This window comes from Orussus abietinus, unplaced genomic scaffold (genome assembly GCF_000612105.2).
Source record: "Orussus abietinus isolate OABI.00-Male unplaced genomic scaffold, Oabi_2.0 scaffold3, whole genome shotgun sequence".
Classification (NCBI taxonomy): domain Eukaryota; kingdom Metazoa; phylum Arthropoda; class Insecta; order Hymenoptera; family Orussidae; genus Orussus; species Orussus abietinus.
The window spans coordinates 1883066-1903696 of record NW_019395984.1 but is presented as its reverse complement, the minus strand read 5'-3'; the positions used below and the strand labels follow the sequence as shown (position 1 = coordinate 1903696).

The window sequence follows — 20631 nt, the reverse complement described above, 5'->3', positions numbered from 1 at the left end:
GACGTCAAACGGCGCGCCGGGCCGATTTTAGACCGGGGAGCGAGGCGAGATCTCGTCGCGTGCCTTCCCCTGCGCTATATATCGGATATTCGGACGCAGTCCGGCGCGTGGGGTGCGCGCCTCCGAGGGAGAGGAAGTCGCGTCCGAGTCGCGTCCGAGTCTCGAAGCCGCGCCCTCGGCCCGAGTCGCCGCGGTTGCAACGCACGCACAAGGGCCAGTGCCTCGACATGCCGGTGTCTCGGGATTTCGCGGGACCTGATAGGAGATAAACCCAAGGATGACCCTCACAGGTAACCGCGAGAGGAGGGAAATCGGCGGGCAAGGTATTTACCTTGGCGAAAGGGGAGAAAACTTTTAACCGGAAAAGTCGAGCGTCCAGAGGGTGTCCTCGCGATCCAAGATGGCGGCCGATCGCGTGCCGGTCTCGCGCGGTTTTACAGCGGATTTTTTTTTTATTTAATGTTTGAGAGGGTCCTGGGGGGAAAGGGATGATTTTTATCGCGGAAAGGGTCTATGGGGTAGAGAACGGCGAGGGGTTTTAGTCTGGGAGGTGGTCGGTCAGGGGAAGCGATTTTTTTTCTTCTTTTTTTTTTTTTGGAGAAACTGGGTCCTGTTGAGTGCGGTCTCCTCGGGGAGAGAAGGAGCTCGCAATTCGACGGGTCTTGACTCACGCCGCCTGCTCGTGCGTGGCAATTTCAGCCGTATTTTTAGACCCACGTCGCGCCGGACAGAGCTGGCCCCGGCTCCTCCCGATGCCGGCTCTTTCGCGACACCTGTCAACGTCGTCACCCTTCGGCGAGATTCTTGAGGACGCCCTCTGCATCTAGGACCCTCGAGTCCATTTGTTTTAATTTTTTTTCTTTTTTTTTTTTACGCGACTCTTGCCGAGATATACCGAGCGAATCGTCCCTGATGAGGATGTTCATGTATGTGTAACTATTACGTCGCGTCGAGTATACCCTTTCGACAAACTCGGCTCGGTATTTAATTATTAGGCGTACTTAGAGAGCCTCCCTAATGGTATGTAAAGCTTCGGCGACGTTTTTAGGTGGTATTTAATCTAGGGTCAGTTGAGACGAGTGCGTAGTTCCTGAGAGAATTATCTTTCAGATCGCAAGGCCGGGACGAACGGACCCCGCTGGGAGGACGAGGACCAGGAACTCGCGGCCAGCGGGAGGATCGGCCAGGACATCGTCGTCGAGGCGAGGCTTAGAAGATGCAGAGAGTACGAGAGCCTGCACTTCGAGCTGTAAGTAGTCGCCGGAGATCGCCGCCCTCTCCGAAGACTACCCTCGATGTCCGGTCTCCCCGATTTGGCGTCGCGTTCCGCGGTGCCAGGATTTCGCAACCCACGGCAATTATGACGTTACGATTTATGGGACAGGCTGCTTTTAAATAGCAACCATGCTATTCCTATCGAGGCGAGGAAATCTCTTCGTCCCTGGAGAGGAGAAGAGGCACCTGGACCTGGGTCGTACTCCCCTTATTGTCTCACCCGACGCCTGCGCTAAGGTCGGTCTTGGTCTTGCCGAAATGTGGGAAAAATGTATATTCATTCAGAAAATGCGGATTCAAGACCAAGACCACCGTGGTAGCTCGTCACTACTGCTAACGAGCCGTGCGGAAGGTTCCGGGAACTCCGCTGTGGTTCCCTTCGGCTCTTGTAATTCAGAGTTCCTCTCGCGTGGGCGCGCGTCGCGACGCTCGGCGACCCGGCGATCTTTCCCGAGAGGTGGCGTAAGCTCGGAAGGAAGGAAGGCACTCGGCTCCTCCTCGAGTGTGAATCGAGCGGCCGAAAGGTGTCCTCCCCGGTTGTAAAGTCCGCGTTGCGAAAGAGCCCGGTGACGTTCCCGCGGCCGTCTAATTCCGACGTTAGCCGGCGCCCGCGCCCCTCGCGAAAGCGAGCCCGCGACGCTCGGCGCCGCTTTCGGACCCGGCGAAGACGTGGAAATGGAATTGGGCTCGGCCCGTTCTATAGACACTCTGGCCGGCCGCTCTCTGCCTTCCCGGCCTACCGGGAGGTGTTAAGCTCTCTCCTACCAGTCAACGTTAAGCTTCCCTACCAAAGACCGTCGCGGCGACCATCGCGGCGTCCATCGCGACGGCCCGCGACTCGCGCGTCCACGTACACGCGAGGTACGGCGCCTCCAGGTCGCTCGGTCCCCGCTAAAGGAGAGATATCGCCGTTTCTTTTTCATTTTATTTCATTTTCCTGAATCTTGGTTTTTTTTTCCTCGTACATTTCCACGTCTTCGGCGTCGCGGACTCGACCCGGGTGGTGCAGTGCGACAGGGGGGCGTCCGAGGGTCGCGCCGGTAACTGCAACTCGTTGCGTTCTCCGATGCGCTTTTCCGCACCTCGCGCGACAGGTGGAACCCACGTCCGTCCGCGCCGGGACTTTCCGCCAGACAAAATTGCCAAGGATCTAAGACGGTATCGGGAACCCGCGAATTATGTTGCCGGGCCAAGATGCTCATGAGAGTTTTCTCGTAAAGTTGCTTTGACAAATCGTAGGCGCGTCGTTGGGGCAGGTCGCGCCAAGCGTGGGCGAGGGACGCGGACGGAGCGCCGTTACCGCGAAATTTCGGCGTTGCCCGAGCCGTTGATTCTTTCCCCGTTGGCAAACCGCGTCGTTCGTTGGTCCACCTTGCTGCGGGTAATTCATTTCCTCGCGTTTTAAGAGGGCCGAGGGAAAAGGGCGCGAAGCAGTTACTGGCGAGCGCCTCGGACTTCCTCGCGAACCGAGACGCCATGTTTTTTCTTTCCCGCGGGAAGAACCTTTCTCGAATCGAACGCGAATAACCGGAGGCGGCGGAGGACCCGGAGAAGATGGGCAGCCAATGTTGCAAGTGCGCCAACGGGAAAAAGCCGAATGCCACGGGATCGTCGGACGCTTCGGGGCGCCGGTAGGAATGCACGTCATTGCGAGATTACACGACAGGAGCGAAGGTGTTAACGCGCTTCCCTTAAGCCCGCCTACGGACGACGTCGACTGCCAAATGCCCACGCTCGAGACTACTCGAAAAAGGAATCCTCTCCATTCACTCGGGTCGCCGTCAATAGTCTCGAATAGTCGGCCTTAATCCGGAGTTTGTCCTATTTAATTCCGATTTTTTGGACGCTTCTTTCCCTACGCCCTCGAGGGCTCTACCGCCATTTCCAAGATGGCGGCGCTGACGCTCCACTAGGGACGCCGATGCTAGGCGATTTTAATTATAGAGCGACCGATCTACCTAGTCGAAATTGGGATTATCGAGTACCTGGGTATCTCGGGCGTGTTTTTCTTCCGTTTATCCGAGGAATTTCTCCTCGAGCTCTTCTCGTTACGCCTTTTCCCGCGCTTCCTCGGCCCACGCGGCCGTCCGAGATATTAATAAGCGCGCCCACTTTTTAGACATTTCGCCGGAGGGTCAAGTATTATGGCGTTCAGGTATTTGGGTCCTGCGCAAAGCGACCGCGAATCCGGGCATCTTCAACGGCATTCCCCTGTCTCATTTGACGATCGTTAGCGCATCCAAGGGGAGGAAAAACGCCCGCTCGGAATCCTGAAATAACAGCGGCGACTAAGTCGACTCGCTAACTGGGCTGAACGGCGGACCGACTTAGCGAGAAAAAGGAACGCGCGTACCTTTCCTCTCTGCAGATTGCGTAATACCTACGCCAAATGAAGAAAATGAAAATAGGAGAGGAAACGTCCGCTAATCGGTCTCCATTATTTTTTTTTTTTTGGGTATTTGCTTTTTCTTCCAGCCGCGTCGTTTGGATCCCACCTATTTCTTCTTCTTTTTTTTTCTCTTTCTTCCCTGTTTATTTATCTTTCTTTTATTTCGGGCCATCTCGGCCGAGGTCTTCGGGAATCCTCCTCCCAGGTGTTAGGATCAGGGGCCGGGGAATACGTCCCAGAGGTATTCCAACGATCCGGGCTCGCGTCTTCAGGAACGACGACGCGTCGCTAGGAAGGTCGCTTCGCTAATTCGAACGACGCCGATGACCTAACTACCAAGTCCGGAACGTAAAGACCCGAATATCTTCTTTGGCTCGACCCACTGTCCCTGTTGGATTTTTTTCCCTGCCAAATCCGAAACCCACGCGACTCTCGAGCGATCGAGACACCGGGAGGAAGGAACGCGCCGCCATTTTGGAGAACGCTCTTCCTCCCTTTTCTCACGGACCTACCTCGCGTTTCGAGCGGCGGTTTTTTACGTGGATTCTGATATACACGCAGAAGACTTTTCATCGAGGAAACGGGAAAATCAAAGCGAGTCGGTCGCTTGGCATTTCGCTGATTCAAGGGGTTCGCAGTCTCCCTAAACCGACTCAACCTAGTTCGATAATTATTTTTAGCGTTCCTGCGATTGTCACTAATTCGGGCCTGCGGTCTCTCTTCGGCCAGATTGGCCGAATACCAGAGTTTACAGAGACCCCTAGATCGCTTCCGCTTCCGGGGCAACGATCTCCCCGATGGCAGAGACGACGGACCTGCCGTCCATTCGCTCTGCTATTCTCGTAGGCCGGTAAAAGGCTCCTCTTGTTCCCCGGCCTCCTCTCGGACCCAGAAAACGAACTATTCGTTGCACCGACTCTGTTAATTAATTCTTCGTTTCTTTCGTCCTATTATTTTTCTCCTACACTTTTTACAGGATCCGCGGAGAGCTGCCCGTCTCTTCGAACCGATATCGAGTGCAGACCCGAGAGAACGTCGTCCAGCTGACCCTGAAGGAGTCCAGAAGAGACGACGCTGGCCATTACTCGCTGATCGCGAAGAACGTCTTCGGCAGCGCCTCGAAGAGGATCCGCCTGGTCGTCGACGAGCCCAGCACCGACGACGGAGATCCTCCGCTCTTCGTACGCCGATTGTGCGACCTCGCGGTCAAGGTCGGCACCAGGACCAGGTTCCTGGTGGAGACTCGCAGCTCGACCGACCTCAAGGTGCGCCCTTCCATCGGACCTCGGCTCAGCCTCCGGGAATCCCTTCCAAATGGACCGCCGGTTAAATTTGTCCGATCTCGACGGACCTCGCGACTCGGCGAGGCGCCTTTTAGGGGGAACGCAATAACGCATCTAGGCACGCAGCCAGAAGACCGGCCAATAACCCGGAAGGGAGCCCTGAAGCACGCGGTCCTTATGTCTGCGCCGAGACGCCTCGCGGAATTACGACGGGGACCCTCGATCCTAATTCCGGAGCCATCCTCCTTTTTTATTGCTATTTCCTCGGCCATCTGCCTTTCCCTGCGAGCCGTGTCAAGCTTACCTCCAAATAAAGTCCGGCAGGGCTCCTCTCTCGGCTTGGATCCTCTGGAATTGTTCTGACATTTTTTTTTCTAATTTTTTTTTTTAATCCACAGGTCACGTGGCACAGGAACGACGTGCCCATCCGGGAGAACTCCAGGTTCTCCTTTGTCCACGAGGGGAATTTCTACTGCATCGACGTGTCTCCCGTGACGATCGACGACGAGGGGAACTGGACCTGCATGGCGGAGAACCTGGGAGGGAGGTCGTCCTGCACGGCCTACCTCAGCGTCATAGGTGGGATCGCAAAATTGATTTATTGTTTTTCTTGGGATATTGGGAGTTAAAAAATGTATATTCATTTTTGTGCCGATTACAGTGCCAAGGGCGTACAAGAGGCCGGAATTCGTCGAGGAGCTTCGAGCCCTTCTCACGGAGACCGGGACGGTTTCCTTGGAGTGTAAGGTCGTCGGAGTGCCGACTCCTGTTTTAAGATGGTATAAAGACAACGAGGAGATCAAAGCCGGAGATGTCTTCGCCCTCACGGCCAACCCTGAGGACCCCACTTCTCTGGGGACCTACACCTGCGAGGCTGTGAACTGCATGGGGACGACTTACTCCTCTTCCAGGGTTAGTCTTCAGGGTGGATAGAAGATCCTCTTGTAGTCGGATACTATTTTCAGGGGTGTTATTTTTTTTTTAGGTCCACGTGATGGGAAGAGGCAGTAGAGAGGGATCCCTGAAACCCGCCGATACCCTGGAGCCCTCGGGACCGCTTCCGATTTTTCGGCTGCCCCTGAAGGACGAGGACTGCAAAATCGGCGACAGCCTCGCGCTCTCTTGCTCGGTCCAGGTTCCACCCTGGCCAAAGGCGATCAATTGGTACAACGAGGCTGGCCGAGTCGAGCCTGGTGGTAGGTACCACCTCCTGGAGGATGGCCTTGGTGGGTACTCCATCGAGATCAAGCCGGCGGAGGCCATGGACCAGGGCGAGTGGAAATGCGTCGCCACCAGCTTGGAGAACGTGAAGCAGTTCACGAGCTGCCACGTTGTAATGTCCAGTAGGTTTCGAAATTTTCTTGAATCTTTATCGACCCATGGGGTGGCTCTTTTAACGAGGCTCGTGCTGTGCCAGTTCCCAAGAACTACAGGAAGCCTCGCTTCATGGAGAGCCTCAGGGCGGTCCTCACGGAGGAGGGGTTGGTCTCCTTCGAGTGCAAGGTGGTTGGATTCCCCACTCCTCTCTTGCGATGGTTCAAGGATGGACAGGAGCTTCGACCTGGGGATGTCTACCAGCTGACCGGGACCAACTCGTTGGGTAACGCCTCTCGCCTTTGAATCCTGAAACCCACCCCGCGGATTTTTTCTAAACGCGGTTATTTTGCTTGGGACTTCAGGGTCCTACTGTTGTATCGCGAAGAACTGCATGGGCGAAGCCAGGAGCACCGCGGAGCTGACGGTGGAGGACATCCAAAACCAGCTAAACGAGGAGGAGCGTCTTCAGCTTCTGAGCGCCAACCAGCCCCCGAAATTCATCAAGGGCCTCAAGAGCTGCGAGGCGAAGATCAACGAGGATTTCCGATTCACCGTCCAAGGTCTGCGACCTTCCCTCCTGAAACCACCGAAATTTTCTCGTCGTCTTTAATTTTCTTAATATTCCTGATGGATCTCTAGTCAGCGTTGCACCCGAGCCGGTACTGTCGTGGTACAGGGACGACGAACCGGTAAACGAAAACGACGAGCGATACAAGGTCATGAAGGAGTCCCTCGGTACTTGCCATCTCGATATTCGCAAACTGGAATTTTTGGACCAGGTAGGACGAGCGATAATCCCGCGACGGGATCGTATATTACAATCTTCACGGATATATTTATTTTAGGCCGAATGGAAGTGCATCGCCAGCAACAACTTCGGCCAGAGCGTGACGGCGTGCTTCCTGAAGCTCGTCATCCCCAGGCACTTCAAGAAGCCGAAGTTCTTGGAGAACCTCCGAGCTTTACTGTCCAATGAAGGAGCCGTTAACTTGGAGTGCAAAGTGATAGGCGTTCCTCAGCCGGTCTTGAAGTGGTACAAGGATGGCGAGGAACTGAAGCCTGGAGATATCCACAGGATTGTCTCAGGTCGAGATGGCACCTGCTGTCTGGGGACCTACACCTGCGAAGCCACGAATTGCATGGGCACAGTCAGCAGCTCGGCGTCTCTTCTGGGCTTCGAAGGTAGGAGGAACGTCCCTTCTACCCAAGGAAACTCTGCTATTTTTTTTTTTTTTTGTATCAATGTCTATAATTATTTTTTATAACAGATCGAGTCTCGGTGCGGAAGGAAGTGGAGATAGTCCCCGGGCACGAGCTGACCCGCAACCTTTCGCTCTCGACGATCCACGAGGAGAGAACCTCTCAACTCCACGATACGACTCCGCACACGGATCACTCGGTCACCCTGGATGGTAGAGGAGAAGTCTCCTTCAGCTTCGACGGGAAAGAGGTATCGGTCAGTCTCTACGAGACGCCAGACCTCACCGAAGAGGAGGCTCTGCAGATCGTCGAGATGTATGCCGACCAGTTGTCGGAGCACGTCTCGGGTAAGCCGTCCGCAAAGTGTGGCTTGTCACCCTGGTCCTACGGCACTACCAAAAAGATCCTAGAATCAATCCGTGATCGATAATCAATAATTCAATAAATTTTGCATCCTTCTAACCCCGAAGATCTCCTGTGATACCAGAATTTTTATTAAGACGTCCAGGGTCTATTAACAATTTATAGAAATTTACGCGCCATCGTGAACTCCCATTTGCCAGAGCACAACGTGATCGAGCTGCCGCCGATGCGATTCGTGAAGGAGACCTCGACGTCCGGGAACCTGCTGATGGAGGCGGTGGTGATCGACGTCTCGCCGGATTACTTCGTCTCGGCGGAGGATTCCGACGACCTGCGAACCGAGGCCGACGTGGAGGGCATGTCGATGATGGAGGACCGAACGGAGGCCTTGTCGTCTCCGGGATTCGACCAGGTCGAGCTCCACGAGCAGGCGAATGGTCCCTCCTGGCCCTCTCCCACGGCGGATCCCGAACGACCGAAGAGACCCCCTAGGAAAAAATCTGGGAGCATCTCGTCGAGGGAGGATCGCGAGCTGAGCGCCTTCACCTCGATCAGCGCAAAGAGTCCCAGTCCGCGACCTAGTGAATGCCAGAGTCCCAGGTTGGAATCCGAGAGTTATCACAGTGCGAGGGAGGCTGCACCGGACCTGGACCAGTCCCGGAGAGACGACAGCGAGGCTTTCGCCGATGCTTTCAGTGCCTTTTCCGGAGTGGCGAGCGAGAAGTCGGACAACGAAGCCAAGGATCAGGACTCTCGGCCAGGGAAGAGGAGAGTCAGCTTCGATGGCACCTCCAGTCCGGAATTCGCATCCTCCTTCGACTCGGCGACCAGTCGATCCAAACCCAAGTCAGAGGGAGACCGAACGACCGCCGCGGCCAGCGAGGACGAGGCTGGGAGATCGAGAAAACGAAAGAAGAAGAAGAGGTCTCAGGACGAGGTCTCTTCAGGGAAGAGGCCCACGAAGAGCCTGTCGAAGACCAGCTCGGAGGAGTCCTCCGGGGCCAGTGGGGGGAAACGAGGGAACGTCTCCGGGAAATCGGGAGAAGACGAGGAGAAGGCTGTCCATCGGACGAAGAGTAACAAGGAGCGACTCCTGGACAGCATCCGTGATCTCTTGAGACCTGTCCTGGTGATCAGGGATGCCTTGATCGACCCCGATTCTCTGGTGGACTCGGCGGACCCGAAAATCCGCGACGAGAGGATCTCGCAGCGCGTGGTTCGTCCTATCCGAAATCTCTGCGACCAGGTCGCTGCGATCGAGACGAAGGCGCTGCAGTCCGTTGGGGACACATCCTTGGCTCAGGTCATCAGGATCTCCCTGTTGGAGACGATAGGGGGTCCGGTAGAGGAGCTGTTAAGGGGGACCGAGTTGATCGAGAGACAGGAAAGCGCTAGGACCGCGGAGTCCGACTCGATCGTCCTGGAGTCCTTGACGGACCCCATCGACGAGATAGCCGCAGGACTCGTCAGGGTCGAACGCGAGTTGTCGGGTCAGGCCAAGCATTCGAGGCCCATTGCCTTGGAAAGGATGGTCCACGCGACGACTCGCCTCGTCGAGGCTGTGGAATTTTTCGACGTATCCAAGGTGCCGAATGACTCTTCCAGGCTTCTTCCAATCCTGAAGGACCTCTCCAGGGAACTCGGCGATTATTTGGGAAGGGTCGCGGTGGATCCTGATACCGGATCCATGAGCTCCACCGACACGGTCATCGTAGAGTCCTTGTCGAGGCCTCTTCAGGGTCTCGCTGGTACCCTTGCACGGACTAAAGATGCTCCCTCTGACCAGGAACCAGGAAAGGATTCGCTCATCGAGGATCTAGGACCTTCGGTCGAGGAGCTGAGGACCAAGCTGAAGAGCCTCAACGTCATCGTGCAGAGCCAGGACGAGAGGAGTCCTGGTCTTGACTACCGAGGCACCGAGAACCACGTAGCCGCCCTGACGAGGACCGTGGCGAACCTCGAAGAGGAGATGACCTCCATCTCGGGAAGGGAGGACGAATTTTCGAGAGAGCTCATCCTGTCCGCTCAGAGACTCGGGCAGACCGTGGAAAGTCTGCCGGGGAAGAGATTCGACTTTGAGAAGGCGCGACTGATAGGGGTGCAGGAGGAGCTGAAGAAGACCCTGGAGAACGTAGTCCAGGACGCCAGGAAGAGGGAAACCCTCCAGGAGACCATAATACTCCTTGGAAGGTCCATCGACGGACTGAACGAGGAGTCCTTCAGGCTCAATTCTCGATCCGAGGAATGGGGACTTCCGAAGCTGACGGAGGCCTTGGAAACCCTGAAGGACGCCCTCGCCGAGACGAACCTGGCCGAGCTGGAGAACACTCGAGGTCTGGTAACGCGAACGATCGAACAATTTCGAGAGAAGCTGCAGGTGCAGCGGGACCAGAGGGTCCTGGCGAAGATGAAGAGGTTCAAGGTCGCCGCGGAAAGCCTCGTCGAAATCTCCTCTCGCTTCGATGGAAGAAACGCGGTCCTTGTCCGCAGGGTCTTCGAGGAGCCCCTGGAGAGGATCCTGGGAAGCCTTGGCATCGTCCTGGAAAAAGTCCCCGAAGCGGCTGCAACGGATGCTTTGGAAAGTCTCTTCAGGTGCGTCGGGAACGCAGGAAGGCTCGCAGGATCCATTGGCGACCTTAACGCAAATGACGAAGAGGCCTCGCGAGTTCTCGAAGAGGTCTCGAAAATGGCAGATGAGGCGATTCGCGAGGTCAAGGAGAAATCCGCCGGATTTCCTGAAGGTGGTATCCACGAGATTTCGCGGAGTCTTCGGGAATTACGAAGCAGGGCTTGGGTCGCTGGGAAGATCCTGAGGAACGACTCCCTAGTCAAGGAGGTTTCTCTACAGTTCGAAAATATCGCAGCGATTCTTTGGCCGGACAAGGTCGACTCGGACGACGCGATCAGGTGCCAGGTGAGGTCGCTCTCGAACGCGGTCTCGATCGCCGAAAAATTGCGCGCGGAGGTAGCCGAAGAGGATATTGAGGAGCGGTCGGAAGTCTCGAGGGAGCTGCAGAACGTCATGGAATGTTTGATAAAAGAGTGGAGGGACCTCGTCCGGCAGAAATCTCTGCTCGTCAGCGGTTCCATGGAGAGCCTGGTCCCCTCTTTTCCGGTCAGGGCCAGAAACAGCGTGGCTGCGTTGAAAAAGGCGATATCCTCGATTCAGTCCGAAATCGGCTCGAGTAAATTCGAAAGCGTCTTAGCCCCAGGTAGTCCACTCTACGTGGACTCCCTAAATCGCCTGAAACACGCCCTGGAACTGATAGAAACCAGAGGAATCTCGGTGCTCTCCGAGCGACTCGCCGACCTCGCCAAGGAGGTGGACGGCAGGTCGAGAAGGCGATCCGAGGGAAACTCTGGGAAAAGGGACGAGGCCAAGGCCAGGTCGTCGAGGTCCCCATCGGTGGAGGAACCTCGAAACCTCTCGGAGAAAATTCTAGATCCTCTGATTGGGGTGCAATCTGCCGTCAGTGGAGTTCTTAGCGATACCGGGGTGATCGACGACGAGCTCTTCTGGGGATCCGAAATGGCGGCCAGCTTGCTGGATCTTCGGCAAAGCGTGTCCAACGTGGCACACACTGCGACCACCCTGAAGGAGGGAGAGACGGTGAAGACCGTCCACGACCTCAAGGACTCCCTCTTGGAGCTGCAGCTATCGCTCTCCTCGAATTCGATAACACCCCTGGAGGCGTCCATGCTGGAGAAGCTGGTGGCACCTCTTCGTGAGCTGAAGAGCGTCGTCGAGGTGGTCCAACAGCACGAGAAGTCCAAGGGACCTGCAGGTAAATCCGTCGCATCGGTTATCGCAGTCCTGGAGGACCTGGAGGAAAGCATTCCTCGAGCTCTTCGGCAGGCGGGGACCAGGAGGAGACCTTCCGGGATAGCACTATTAACTCCTGGGATCATAGCCGAGCCGCTAAGTGCGGTGCATTCTGCGATTTCCGGAGCCCTGGAGCACCTTCAGGAGCGTCGATCCTCGATCATCCTGGATCTTGAAGAGGTGAGGAACAACGTGGGGTCCCTCGTAGCCTTGGCCTCTCTAGAGCGGCCGCCTATTGACGAAGACGTGGTTGCCGAGCTGGCAGGGCTGAAGGAACCTCTGTTGAAGCTGAGGAAGGCTCTGGTTGTCAGCGAGGACCAGAAATCCGATTACTCCGAAGAGTGGAGTATAGTGGAATCCCTGGAGGACCCTCTTCGACGCTTGAAGGCGATATTCCTTGATCTGGTGGAGGTTGCCGGCGTCCAGGCCATCCTGCCTACCGTGGAGGTCCTGGAGGACATCGAGAGGGACTTGGGGAAAATGGCGGAGGTGATCCATCATGCGAAGGAAACCGTCCAGGAGCCTAGAAAATTGGAAACGGCCAGCGGGAAAATTCCCGAAATTTTCGAGGCGATTCGCGTCTCGCTCTGCGCCATGTCTCGAGAAAATGAGAGACAGGAGGCTGAGAAGAGTGAAAAGATCGAGAAGGACAAGGAACCTGTCGAAGAGGACACTCTTACGGACTCCATAGGCGAGTTGACGAGAGTCGTCACTGACGTGGCTCTTGCCACTTCGTTCCCTGAACAGCTGGCAGCCGAGGTGGCATTTGACGAAGAGGTGCTGGGAAATCTCGGGCAGCTTACTAGACCCTTGAAGAAGCTCCTGGTCGCCTTGACGACTCAGAGAGAGACGAGCGACCTTGGGGTCCTGGAGAATCTGGATTCTCCCGTGAGGCAGCTACACGGAGTCGTTGAAGAGGCACTAAGGGAGACTCCAGGGTCTGCGAACCTGAAGAACGTCCTGGAGGTTATCGAAGAAGTCGAAAACGCGATTCCCAGGTGCGTCGAGCAGGTGCGTTACAAGAGGGACCTGGGAGAGGCGGCGAGTTCCCTGGAGGTAGCCGATCTTCAGGCTCCACTTCAAGGCCAATTGGGTGAGATTATCGGCGAGGAGACCAAGCCGATAACGGACTCGCCTCCTATCAGGGAATCCGCCAGTGACAGACTGCACAGAGCCGCGGCATCTCTCAACAGCACTCTGGAGGACTTCGAACAGCTGGCCGGGAGTCGACACGCCTCGAAGACCGCCACTTGTCTCGAGACCCTGATGAACACCTTGGGGAAGACTGCCACCACTTTGACACGATCGAGGAGCAAGGAACCGGAGACTGGAAGGTGCGTTTCCAGATCTAAAACATCATTTTTAACAATGGTTGTCCTTTTTTCTAGGAAAATAATACCGAGTCCTGTTTTACAGATCCGATGACGAAAAGGCAGCCCAGAAGCGCGAAGAGGAGGCGAGGACCGTATTGGCCTTGAAAGAATTATCCCAACCCCTGGTCGAGCTTCGAAACGCTCTCAGCACCCAGAATCTGGATTCTGAAAATCAAGGACCCAACAAACACGTGATCCAGGAGCTGCTTATCCTGAATCGCTTGAAAGAGCCTCTTCGGGATATCAAGCTGAGCCTCAGCGAGGCCAGCGAGTCGGCCCTGAACTCCTCCCTCGAGGTCCTCCAGGAAATCGACTCCCTGGTCCCTCTAGTCATCGAAGAGATCGACGCGAAGCAGCGAGTCCTGCGAGTCCTCGAAGAGGTCACGAAACCTCTCGAGGTGGTGAGAGAGTGCACCAGAGATTTAGTCCAGGAGAACCTGCAGAAGTCCGTGGAAAGCGACGTGGCGTCGATCATCGTCGAGCCCCTGGATGCTCTCTGGGAGGTCCTGGAATCCATTGGCCAGGACCTGGACCAGCTGGACCTCCAACGAGAGGTTGTCTTGGAATTGAATGCCCTGGTGGGACCATTGATAGAGTTCCAAAGCAGCTTGTCCGTGGTCAGGAGCAGCCGGAGTGCTGCTCCGGAGGTCGCTCTTCTGGACGAGAGGAGGAACGTCATCTGCCAGGCTCTGGAAGGACTCAGGACCTCCTTGGCCTTGACCCTGGAGAGAACGGAAAAAAGTGGCAGGGCCTCGGATCCGATTTCTCGAGCATTGGTGTCCCTGGACGAGGCCATGGGTTCGGCTCAATGCAGGGTCAGTGGCACCGATTACTCCAGGAGACCGAGCATCACCCTGAGGAGTCGCATGGTCCTGCCCCTGGAGCACCTGGGAGGCGCCATTTTGGCCCTGGAAGAACGAGCTGATGACGCTACCTCTGGAATCGTCAAAGACTCTCTGGAGGCTCTCAGGAAGCAGATCGTCCTGGCCCAGACGCAATTCGGCCAGCCCGAGCAGAGACCAGTTGATGAAGAAGCCATCGTGGAAGGCTTCCTCTATCCCACGAATCGGCTGAGGTCTGCACTAATTGCGCTAAAGGAGAAGCAGAGCCAAGAAGATGGAACAACCACTTCCTTGGTAATCTATTCAATAAAACGTCTTGAAAAAAAATATAGACTACACTTAATATTTTTTATTAATAAATCCTTTTTCTGCGTGATTATGTTTTTCAGCAACCACTCGCTCCAGCGACTGCGGAGCTTCTTCGAGTTTTTGGGGACTGCACTGGAGAACTGTGCTCCTCTCTTCTGGTGCTGCAGGATGAACTGCAACACGAAGCGACTGGACCATCCATTATTGAGACCCTCTCCGCAGTGTTTCCTCCACTGGACGCCATTCGAGAGCTCGTGAAAGAACTAGTGGGAGCTGGGCAGAAACCTGAAGAGGCCCTTGTCGAGGCTCCGGATAATGTTCCCTCGACGGTGGCGGTCACCGAAGTCGAAACTCTTGTTCTGGTGGAAGAGGTCCTTGAAGTGGCGAGTCGGGAAATAGAGTGTCCTGTAGATGCGAGAGAACTTCACGGACAACTGGTATCCCTGCAGGAGTCGATTTCGCCATTGCTATCCGGTGAACCGGAGACTCTTCTCGGCCTTCCTCAGGAACTCCTGGAGGAATCCGTGGATCTGAAACTATTAACGAAACACTTGAAAGTCCTCGAAACTGCTGTGAAAGAGACCCAGACTCAAGGAAATCTGTCGGAAAAGGTTTCTGATATTAAGAAGACGACGTCGTTGCTGAAGAACCTGCGACAGTCGGTCGCCATGATGAAGACTGCCGAGCAACAGTTATATGTAGAAGTAAGCGAACTTCCCGTTGCACTTTCTGCGGTTATCGACGTACACACGGCTACCATAACGGCCTTTGAAGAAGTTGAAGAAGCAATTGATAAATTGACGGTATCCCTGCAGACCGCTCAGGTCGGATCACTTCCGGTGGAGCAGACTCGTGTCCTTTTCGCTCAGTTACAGTCCCTCCAGGAGTCCATTTCCCCGGTTTTATCTACCATACAACCTCTTCAAGTTCCGAACGAGGAAGTTGCAGATCTGCAATCGTTAACGCAACAACTTGTAGTGCTCGAAAACGCCGTCGAAATTGCGAAGACGGAAGGAGGAGCGATGCTGAAGAGTCCTGAAGTCGAGTCGGCGACAGTCCTGCTGGAAGACCTGAGAAAGTCCGTCGTAGCTTTACGAGAAGCCGAAGAAAAATGGCAGGAAGACGTTGGTGAACATCCTGTCGCCTCTTTTGGAGGGTCCGGGGAAGTTGCAACACACACAGCCACCGAGGGCGTTCTTGAAGAAACGCTGCAAGCGATCGGCCGGTTGAACGTCGCCTTGCAGACGTGTCAAGAAAAGTCCCTGGAAGATCTTCCTCAGGTTGCCGAGATCTCTCGTGTTGAGGAAGTTCCTGAAGACCTGGTAGATATTAAGGGAAGCGACATTCAGCAAGCCACAGCTCGACCACTGGAGGAGCTCATCGAGGCCATCGTCGAGGGGGCAACCGATGGCGGGGTCCTTGGAGAACGCCAGAGTTCGCCAATGATCGAAGCAGGGGTCGAAGAGGTTGTTGAAGAAGTTGAAATGCAACATGCCAAAGTAATGGAAGCAGCACTACAGTCACCGGTAGAAGCTGTCCAAGGAGCGGTGGAACTTGAAGAGAGCATGGAGCAGGTCGCTTCGGTTGGCACCTCTGTTGAAATTTTCCAAGAAGCTGAGATCCTGACTGAAGAAAATGTTACTATTACTGAGTCATCGGTGGAGATTCGGGAAATAGATGAAGAGAAGGTCCAGCGAATCGGAGTGGAAGCTGTTGAAGCGACGAGGGATGAAACGACGGCATCCTTGGTGGTTGCATCTGAAACTGCAGAAACAGCTGCATTTATCGAAGAGGTTCAGGAGCTTGCTCCGGTACTTGAATCTTCGGTCGCGGTTCGAGAAAAAGAGGCTGAAGAGGTTCAACAGATCGGACTTGAATCTATCTCAGTGATAGCTGACGAAGCTGCTGCAGCCATACCTATCGAGGCTGGAATTAAAGAAACATCCGCAGTGGTTGAAGAGACCCAAGAGTTAGCTCCTGTTGCCGAATCCTCCGTTGCTCTTCAAGGTCGCGCTGAAGAAGCGATTCAGCAAGTCGGCTTAGAATCTGTAGTAGTAACAAAAGACGAGGTGATCACCGAAGTGCCGATTACAGCTGAATCTGCAGAGACAGCTGTGTCAGTTGAGGAAACTCAAGACCTCGGACCTGTTGCCGAGTCCTCAGTTGCAGTTCAGGGTCAGGTTGAAGAGATCACTCAACAGGTCGGAGTGGAATCTGTGGAGGTAACCAAAGATGAAGTATTTGCCGATATGTCGATGGCAACTCAATCTGCTGAAACAGCTGCAGCAGTGGAGGAAGTACATGAACTCGCACCTGTTGCTGAGTCTTCGGTTGCAGTTCAGGGTCAGGTTGAAGAGGTCACTCAACAGGTCGGAGTGGAATCTGTGGAGATAACAAAAGATGAAGTACTTACTAATGTGTCGATGGCAACTCAATCCGCTGAAACAGCTGCAGCAGTGGAGGAAGTACATGAACTCGCGCCTGCTGCTGAGTCTTCGGTTGCAGTTCAGGGTCAGGTTGAAGAAATCACTCAACAGATCGGGGTGGAATCTGCAGAAATATCAAAGGACGAGATTGCTACTGATGGACTGATTGCAGCTGAATCTGCAGAAATTGCTGTAGCCGTCGAGGAAGTGCAAGAACTTGCTCCCGTTGTCGAATCCTCAGTTGCAGTCCAAGGCCAGGTTGAAGAGGAGATTCAACAAATTGGCGTAGAATCTGTAGAAGTAGCAAAAGACGAAACAGCGACAGACATGTCAGCAATTATTTCAGCAGTCGAAACGGCAACAGAGGTTGAAGAGAAGAAAGAACTCACCTCCGCAACCGAATCCTTGATTACCCCTGAAGGTAAACCTGAGGAAAGGGTTGAAGAATCAGAAGCATTAAAAGACGAAGTAACGGCTACTCTGTCAACAGCTGTTGAAACGGTTGAAACGACTCTTTCTGACGAGACGCAGGAGCACACTTCAACAATTGAAACCGCAATTGCAACAGAGAGTAAAGTTGAAGAATTTCTGGAACAAAGTGGAGTGAAGTCTGTAGAAGTGCTGCAAGACGAAAACGCTACAGCTTTGTCAACTACAGCAGAAGCCGTAGAAACTGAAGAGGTGAAGGAAGAAGTTCCAACTCTAGAATCTCCGATCGTTGCCGAAGTTGAAGTGAAAGAAACTATTCAACACGTGGGAGCAGAATCAGTCGAAATGATAAAGGACGAGATAACGACAATCTTACCAGCCGATGCAGAAAATGCCGAAAAAGCGGCAGAAATAGAGGAATCGAGTGAACAGGCTTCAGCTATTAAATCCGCAGTTGAAATTCAAGGAAAAGCAGAGGAAGTCGTAGAACAGATCAGCGCAGAATCTATCGAAGAAATTAAAGAAAATCTGGAGCAAGTTTCTCCGGCCGAAACATCGATTGCTACCGAAGTCGAGGAAGCAGCTCAGAAAATCGGAGCAGAATCTGTTGAAGTGGTGAAGGAAGAGGAAACGGAGACTTTGGCTGTCCCTGTTGAAGCAGTTGAAGCGCCAATAAAAATCGAGGAAGTCAAAGAAGAGTTGTCGAGTGTTGAACTTCCAATCGTAACTCAAGACACGGTGCAGGAAGTTATTGAACAGGTCGGTGCAGAGTCGGTAGAGGTATTAACTGAAGAAGTAGCATCATCACTTCAGGTTCCCATCGAAATATCTGAAACTGTAACAGAAGTTGAAGAGACGAGGGACCAGGTTTCAGCTACCGAATCTTCGGTTGCGGTCCAAGGAAAAGCAGAGGAAGTCGTCGAACAGATTAGCGCAGAATCGGTATCAGAAATTGAAAGATCAGCTGAGCAAGTTACTTCGGTTGAAACGTCAATTGCTGAAAATGTCGAGGAAGCGGGCCAGAAAGTAGCTGCAGAATCTGTTGAAGTAATACAAGAAGAAGCTGCGGCAGCCTTGGCTGTTATCGCGGAAGCTGTAGAAACTGCGGAAGAAGTTGAAGAAGCGAAGGAACACGTCGCTGCAATCGAATCTTCCATTGCCACGGAGTCTAAAGTTGAAGAATCCACTGAGCAAGTCGAAGTCCAATCCGTGGAGCCATCGAAGGATGAACCAACGACGGATTTGTCAACCGCTGTCGAGGTGCTCGAAACGACCGAAGTTGAAGAAAGGAAGAGTCAGGATGTAGCTGCTGAATTCTTGGTCGCAACTGAGAGCGAAATCAAGGAAGTCGTCGAAAAGATCGCCGCAGAATCGGTAGAAATATCCAAGGAAGAAGAGTCTGCACCGTTCACTGTTTCCACTGAAGTTGAGGAAGCTGCCGTAGTAGTTGAAGAGACGAAAGAGCAGGAATCAGTCATCGAATCCGCGATTGTGACACAAGGTGAAGTTGCAGGTGAGATTGCTCAACAGGTGGTTGTTGAGACCGTCGAAGTGGTACCTGAAGAAGCAACCGTGCCGTTCCTCGTTGCTGAAGATGTCCAGAGTGCAGCAAAGATCGAAGGAATTAAAATCGAAGAAAGTACTCAACTAGCGGCAACAGAGTCCATAGAACTGGCGAAGGAAGAAATACCTGCCGAGTTGCCGATCGCCCTTGAAATTGTCGAAGCAGCAACAGAAGTTGAAGAAGTTGCCGAACACGTTTCCGCCCTTGAATCTTCGATCGCGACCGAAGGAAGAGTTGAAGAGGTCATCGAGCAGATCGGGAAGGAGTCGGTATCTCTGTTACCCGCAGAAACAGCATCCTCGCTGGAACTTCCTGCTGTTGCTGCCGAAAATGCCGCAGAAGCTGAAGAAGTTAAACAAGAAGAGATCGCCACCGAAACCTTGGTCCCGACGCAAGTCGCACCTGCCGAGATGAAAGAAACTGAAGAACAGATTTTAGAAACAGACGCGGCGGAATCTTTAGATGTCGAAGAACTCGAAGAACTTGCACTGGCCGACTGGTCCGTCGTTTCTAGATTATTGGAACCGGTCCAAAAAATAGAAAGAGCCATCGTGGACATTGACACGGAGCTTAGTCTCGTTCTTCGTGAACTAGGCGAAGAGGAAGCTGAAAAGACAGAAAATGTGACGGTCCACGATGCTTTGCGTTCTCTGGTGGATCCATTGGTGAACGTCGAGGCGGCTTTCTCGGCCATCTTGAAAGAGGAAGCAGAGGCCGAAGAGGCTGAAGAGCTTCCTGAAAAGGCGGTCGACCATGAAGAGGCTACCCAAGCGGTAGTAGATTCTCTCTTCGAGCTGGAGAGGTTCATGTCGGTGCTGGTGGAAAGAACGGCGGCGAGTGTCGCGGAACATGCCGAAGAGGAGGCTGATAATTTGGATGAGCTGATTCAACCTCTGCGAGAACTCGGAGAGGCCATCGTTACCATTCAGGAATCTCCGGTGACGTACTTGGAACATCTGGAAAGGCCTTTGGAAGCTGTGAGGATTGCGATGGAAATTGTTCGAGAGAAGATAGTCGCTGCAGCTGCTTCGCCTCTGCCTCCTGAAGAAGAGGAACTACACCCGGAAGGGACTGACTACTCCGAGGAAATAAGAACGAGTCAGAGCACTCCTGGGGACGACCTTGAAATGGAGGAAGAAGAGGCTGAAGTAGAAGTCGAGGAAGAACTTGCTCGGCGCGAAAAGGAAGAAAAGGAACGAGAGACTCGACGACTGGAAGAAGAAGCTCAGCGAGTGAAGGAAAGAGAAGAGCAGGAGCGTATTGCAAGAGAAGAGCTCGAGCAAGAGAAAAAAGAAGAACAGGAGCGTGTTGAGCAAGAGGAACTTGAGCGAAAAAGGAAAGAAGAGCTAGAGCGTCTTGAAAGAGAGGAGATTGAGCGAAAAACGAAAGAAGAGCAGGAGCGCCTTGAAAAGGAGAAAATTGAGCGAAAGAAAAGAGAAGAGCAGGAGCGTATTGAGCGAGAAAAAAAAGAGGAGCAAGAGCGCCTTGAAAGGGAGGAAATTGAACGAAAGAAAAAAGACGAGCAGGAGCGTCTCGAGCGAGAGGAACTTGAGCAAAAAAAGAAAGAAGAGCAAGAACGTCTTGAAAGAGAGGAAATTGAACGAAAGAAAAAAGAAGAGCAGGAGCGACTCGAGCGAGAGGAGCTTGAGCAAAAAAAGAAAGAAGAGCAAGAACGTCTTGAAAGAGAGGAAATTGAACGAAAGAAAAAAGAAGAGCAAGAGCGCCTTGAAAGGGAGGAAATTGAGCGAAAAAAGAAAGAAGAGCAAGAGCGCCTTGAAAGGGAGGAAACTGAGCGAAAAAAGCAAGAAGAGCAAGAGCGCCTAGAGAGAGAGGAAATTGAACGAAAAAAGAAAGAAGAAGAAGACCGCCTTGAGCGAGAGGAGCTTGAACGAAAAGAGAAAGAAAAGCAAGAGCGTCTTCAGCACGAGGAACGTGAACGAAAAGAAAAAGAAGAACGCGAACATCTTGAACGTGAGGAACGCGAAAGGAAAAAAGAAGAAGAGGAGCGTCTTGCCCGAGAACAGCGTGAGCGAAAGGA

General features: G+C 53.6%; 1 protein-coding gene across 1 annotated transcript in view; it reads left to right on the top strand.

Moving 5' to 3' along the window:
* Nucleotides 1-156: 156 nt before the first annotated feature.
* Nucleotides 157-20631, top strand: part of LOC105699087 (titin homolog) — a 36886-nt gene continuing 16411 nt past the window's right edge. Inside the window, exons 1-14 of the mRNA XM_023433927.1 lie at nt 157-290; nt 1111-1249; nt 4641-4929; nt 5346-5526; nt 5609-5859; nt 5933-6290; nt 6365-6547; nt 6627-6824; nt 6904-7043; nt 7110-7446; nt 7533-7811; nt 8028-12984; nt 13067-14159; nt 14255-20618. Coding sequence (XP_023289695.1) covers nt 278-290; nt 1111-1249; nt 4641-4929; nt 5346-5526; nt 5609-5859; nt 5933-6290; nt 6365-6547; nt 6627-6824; nt 6904-7043; nt 7110-7446; nt 7533-7811; nt 8028-12984; nt 13067-14159; nt 14255-20618 — 14782 coding nt within the window. The 5' untranslated portion in view covers nt 157-277. The remainder of the gene's footprint in view (nt 291-1110; nt 1250-4640; nt 4930-5345; nt 5527-5608; nt 5860-5932; nt 6291-6364; nt 6548-6626; nt 6825-6903; nt 7044-7109; nt 7447-7532; nt 7812-8027; nt 12985-13066; nt 14160-14254; nt 20619-20631) is intronic.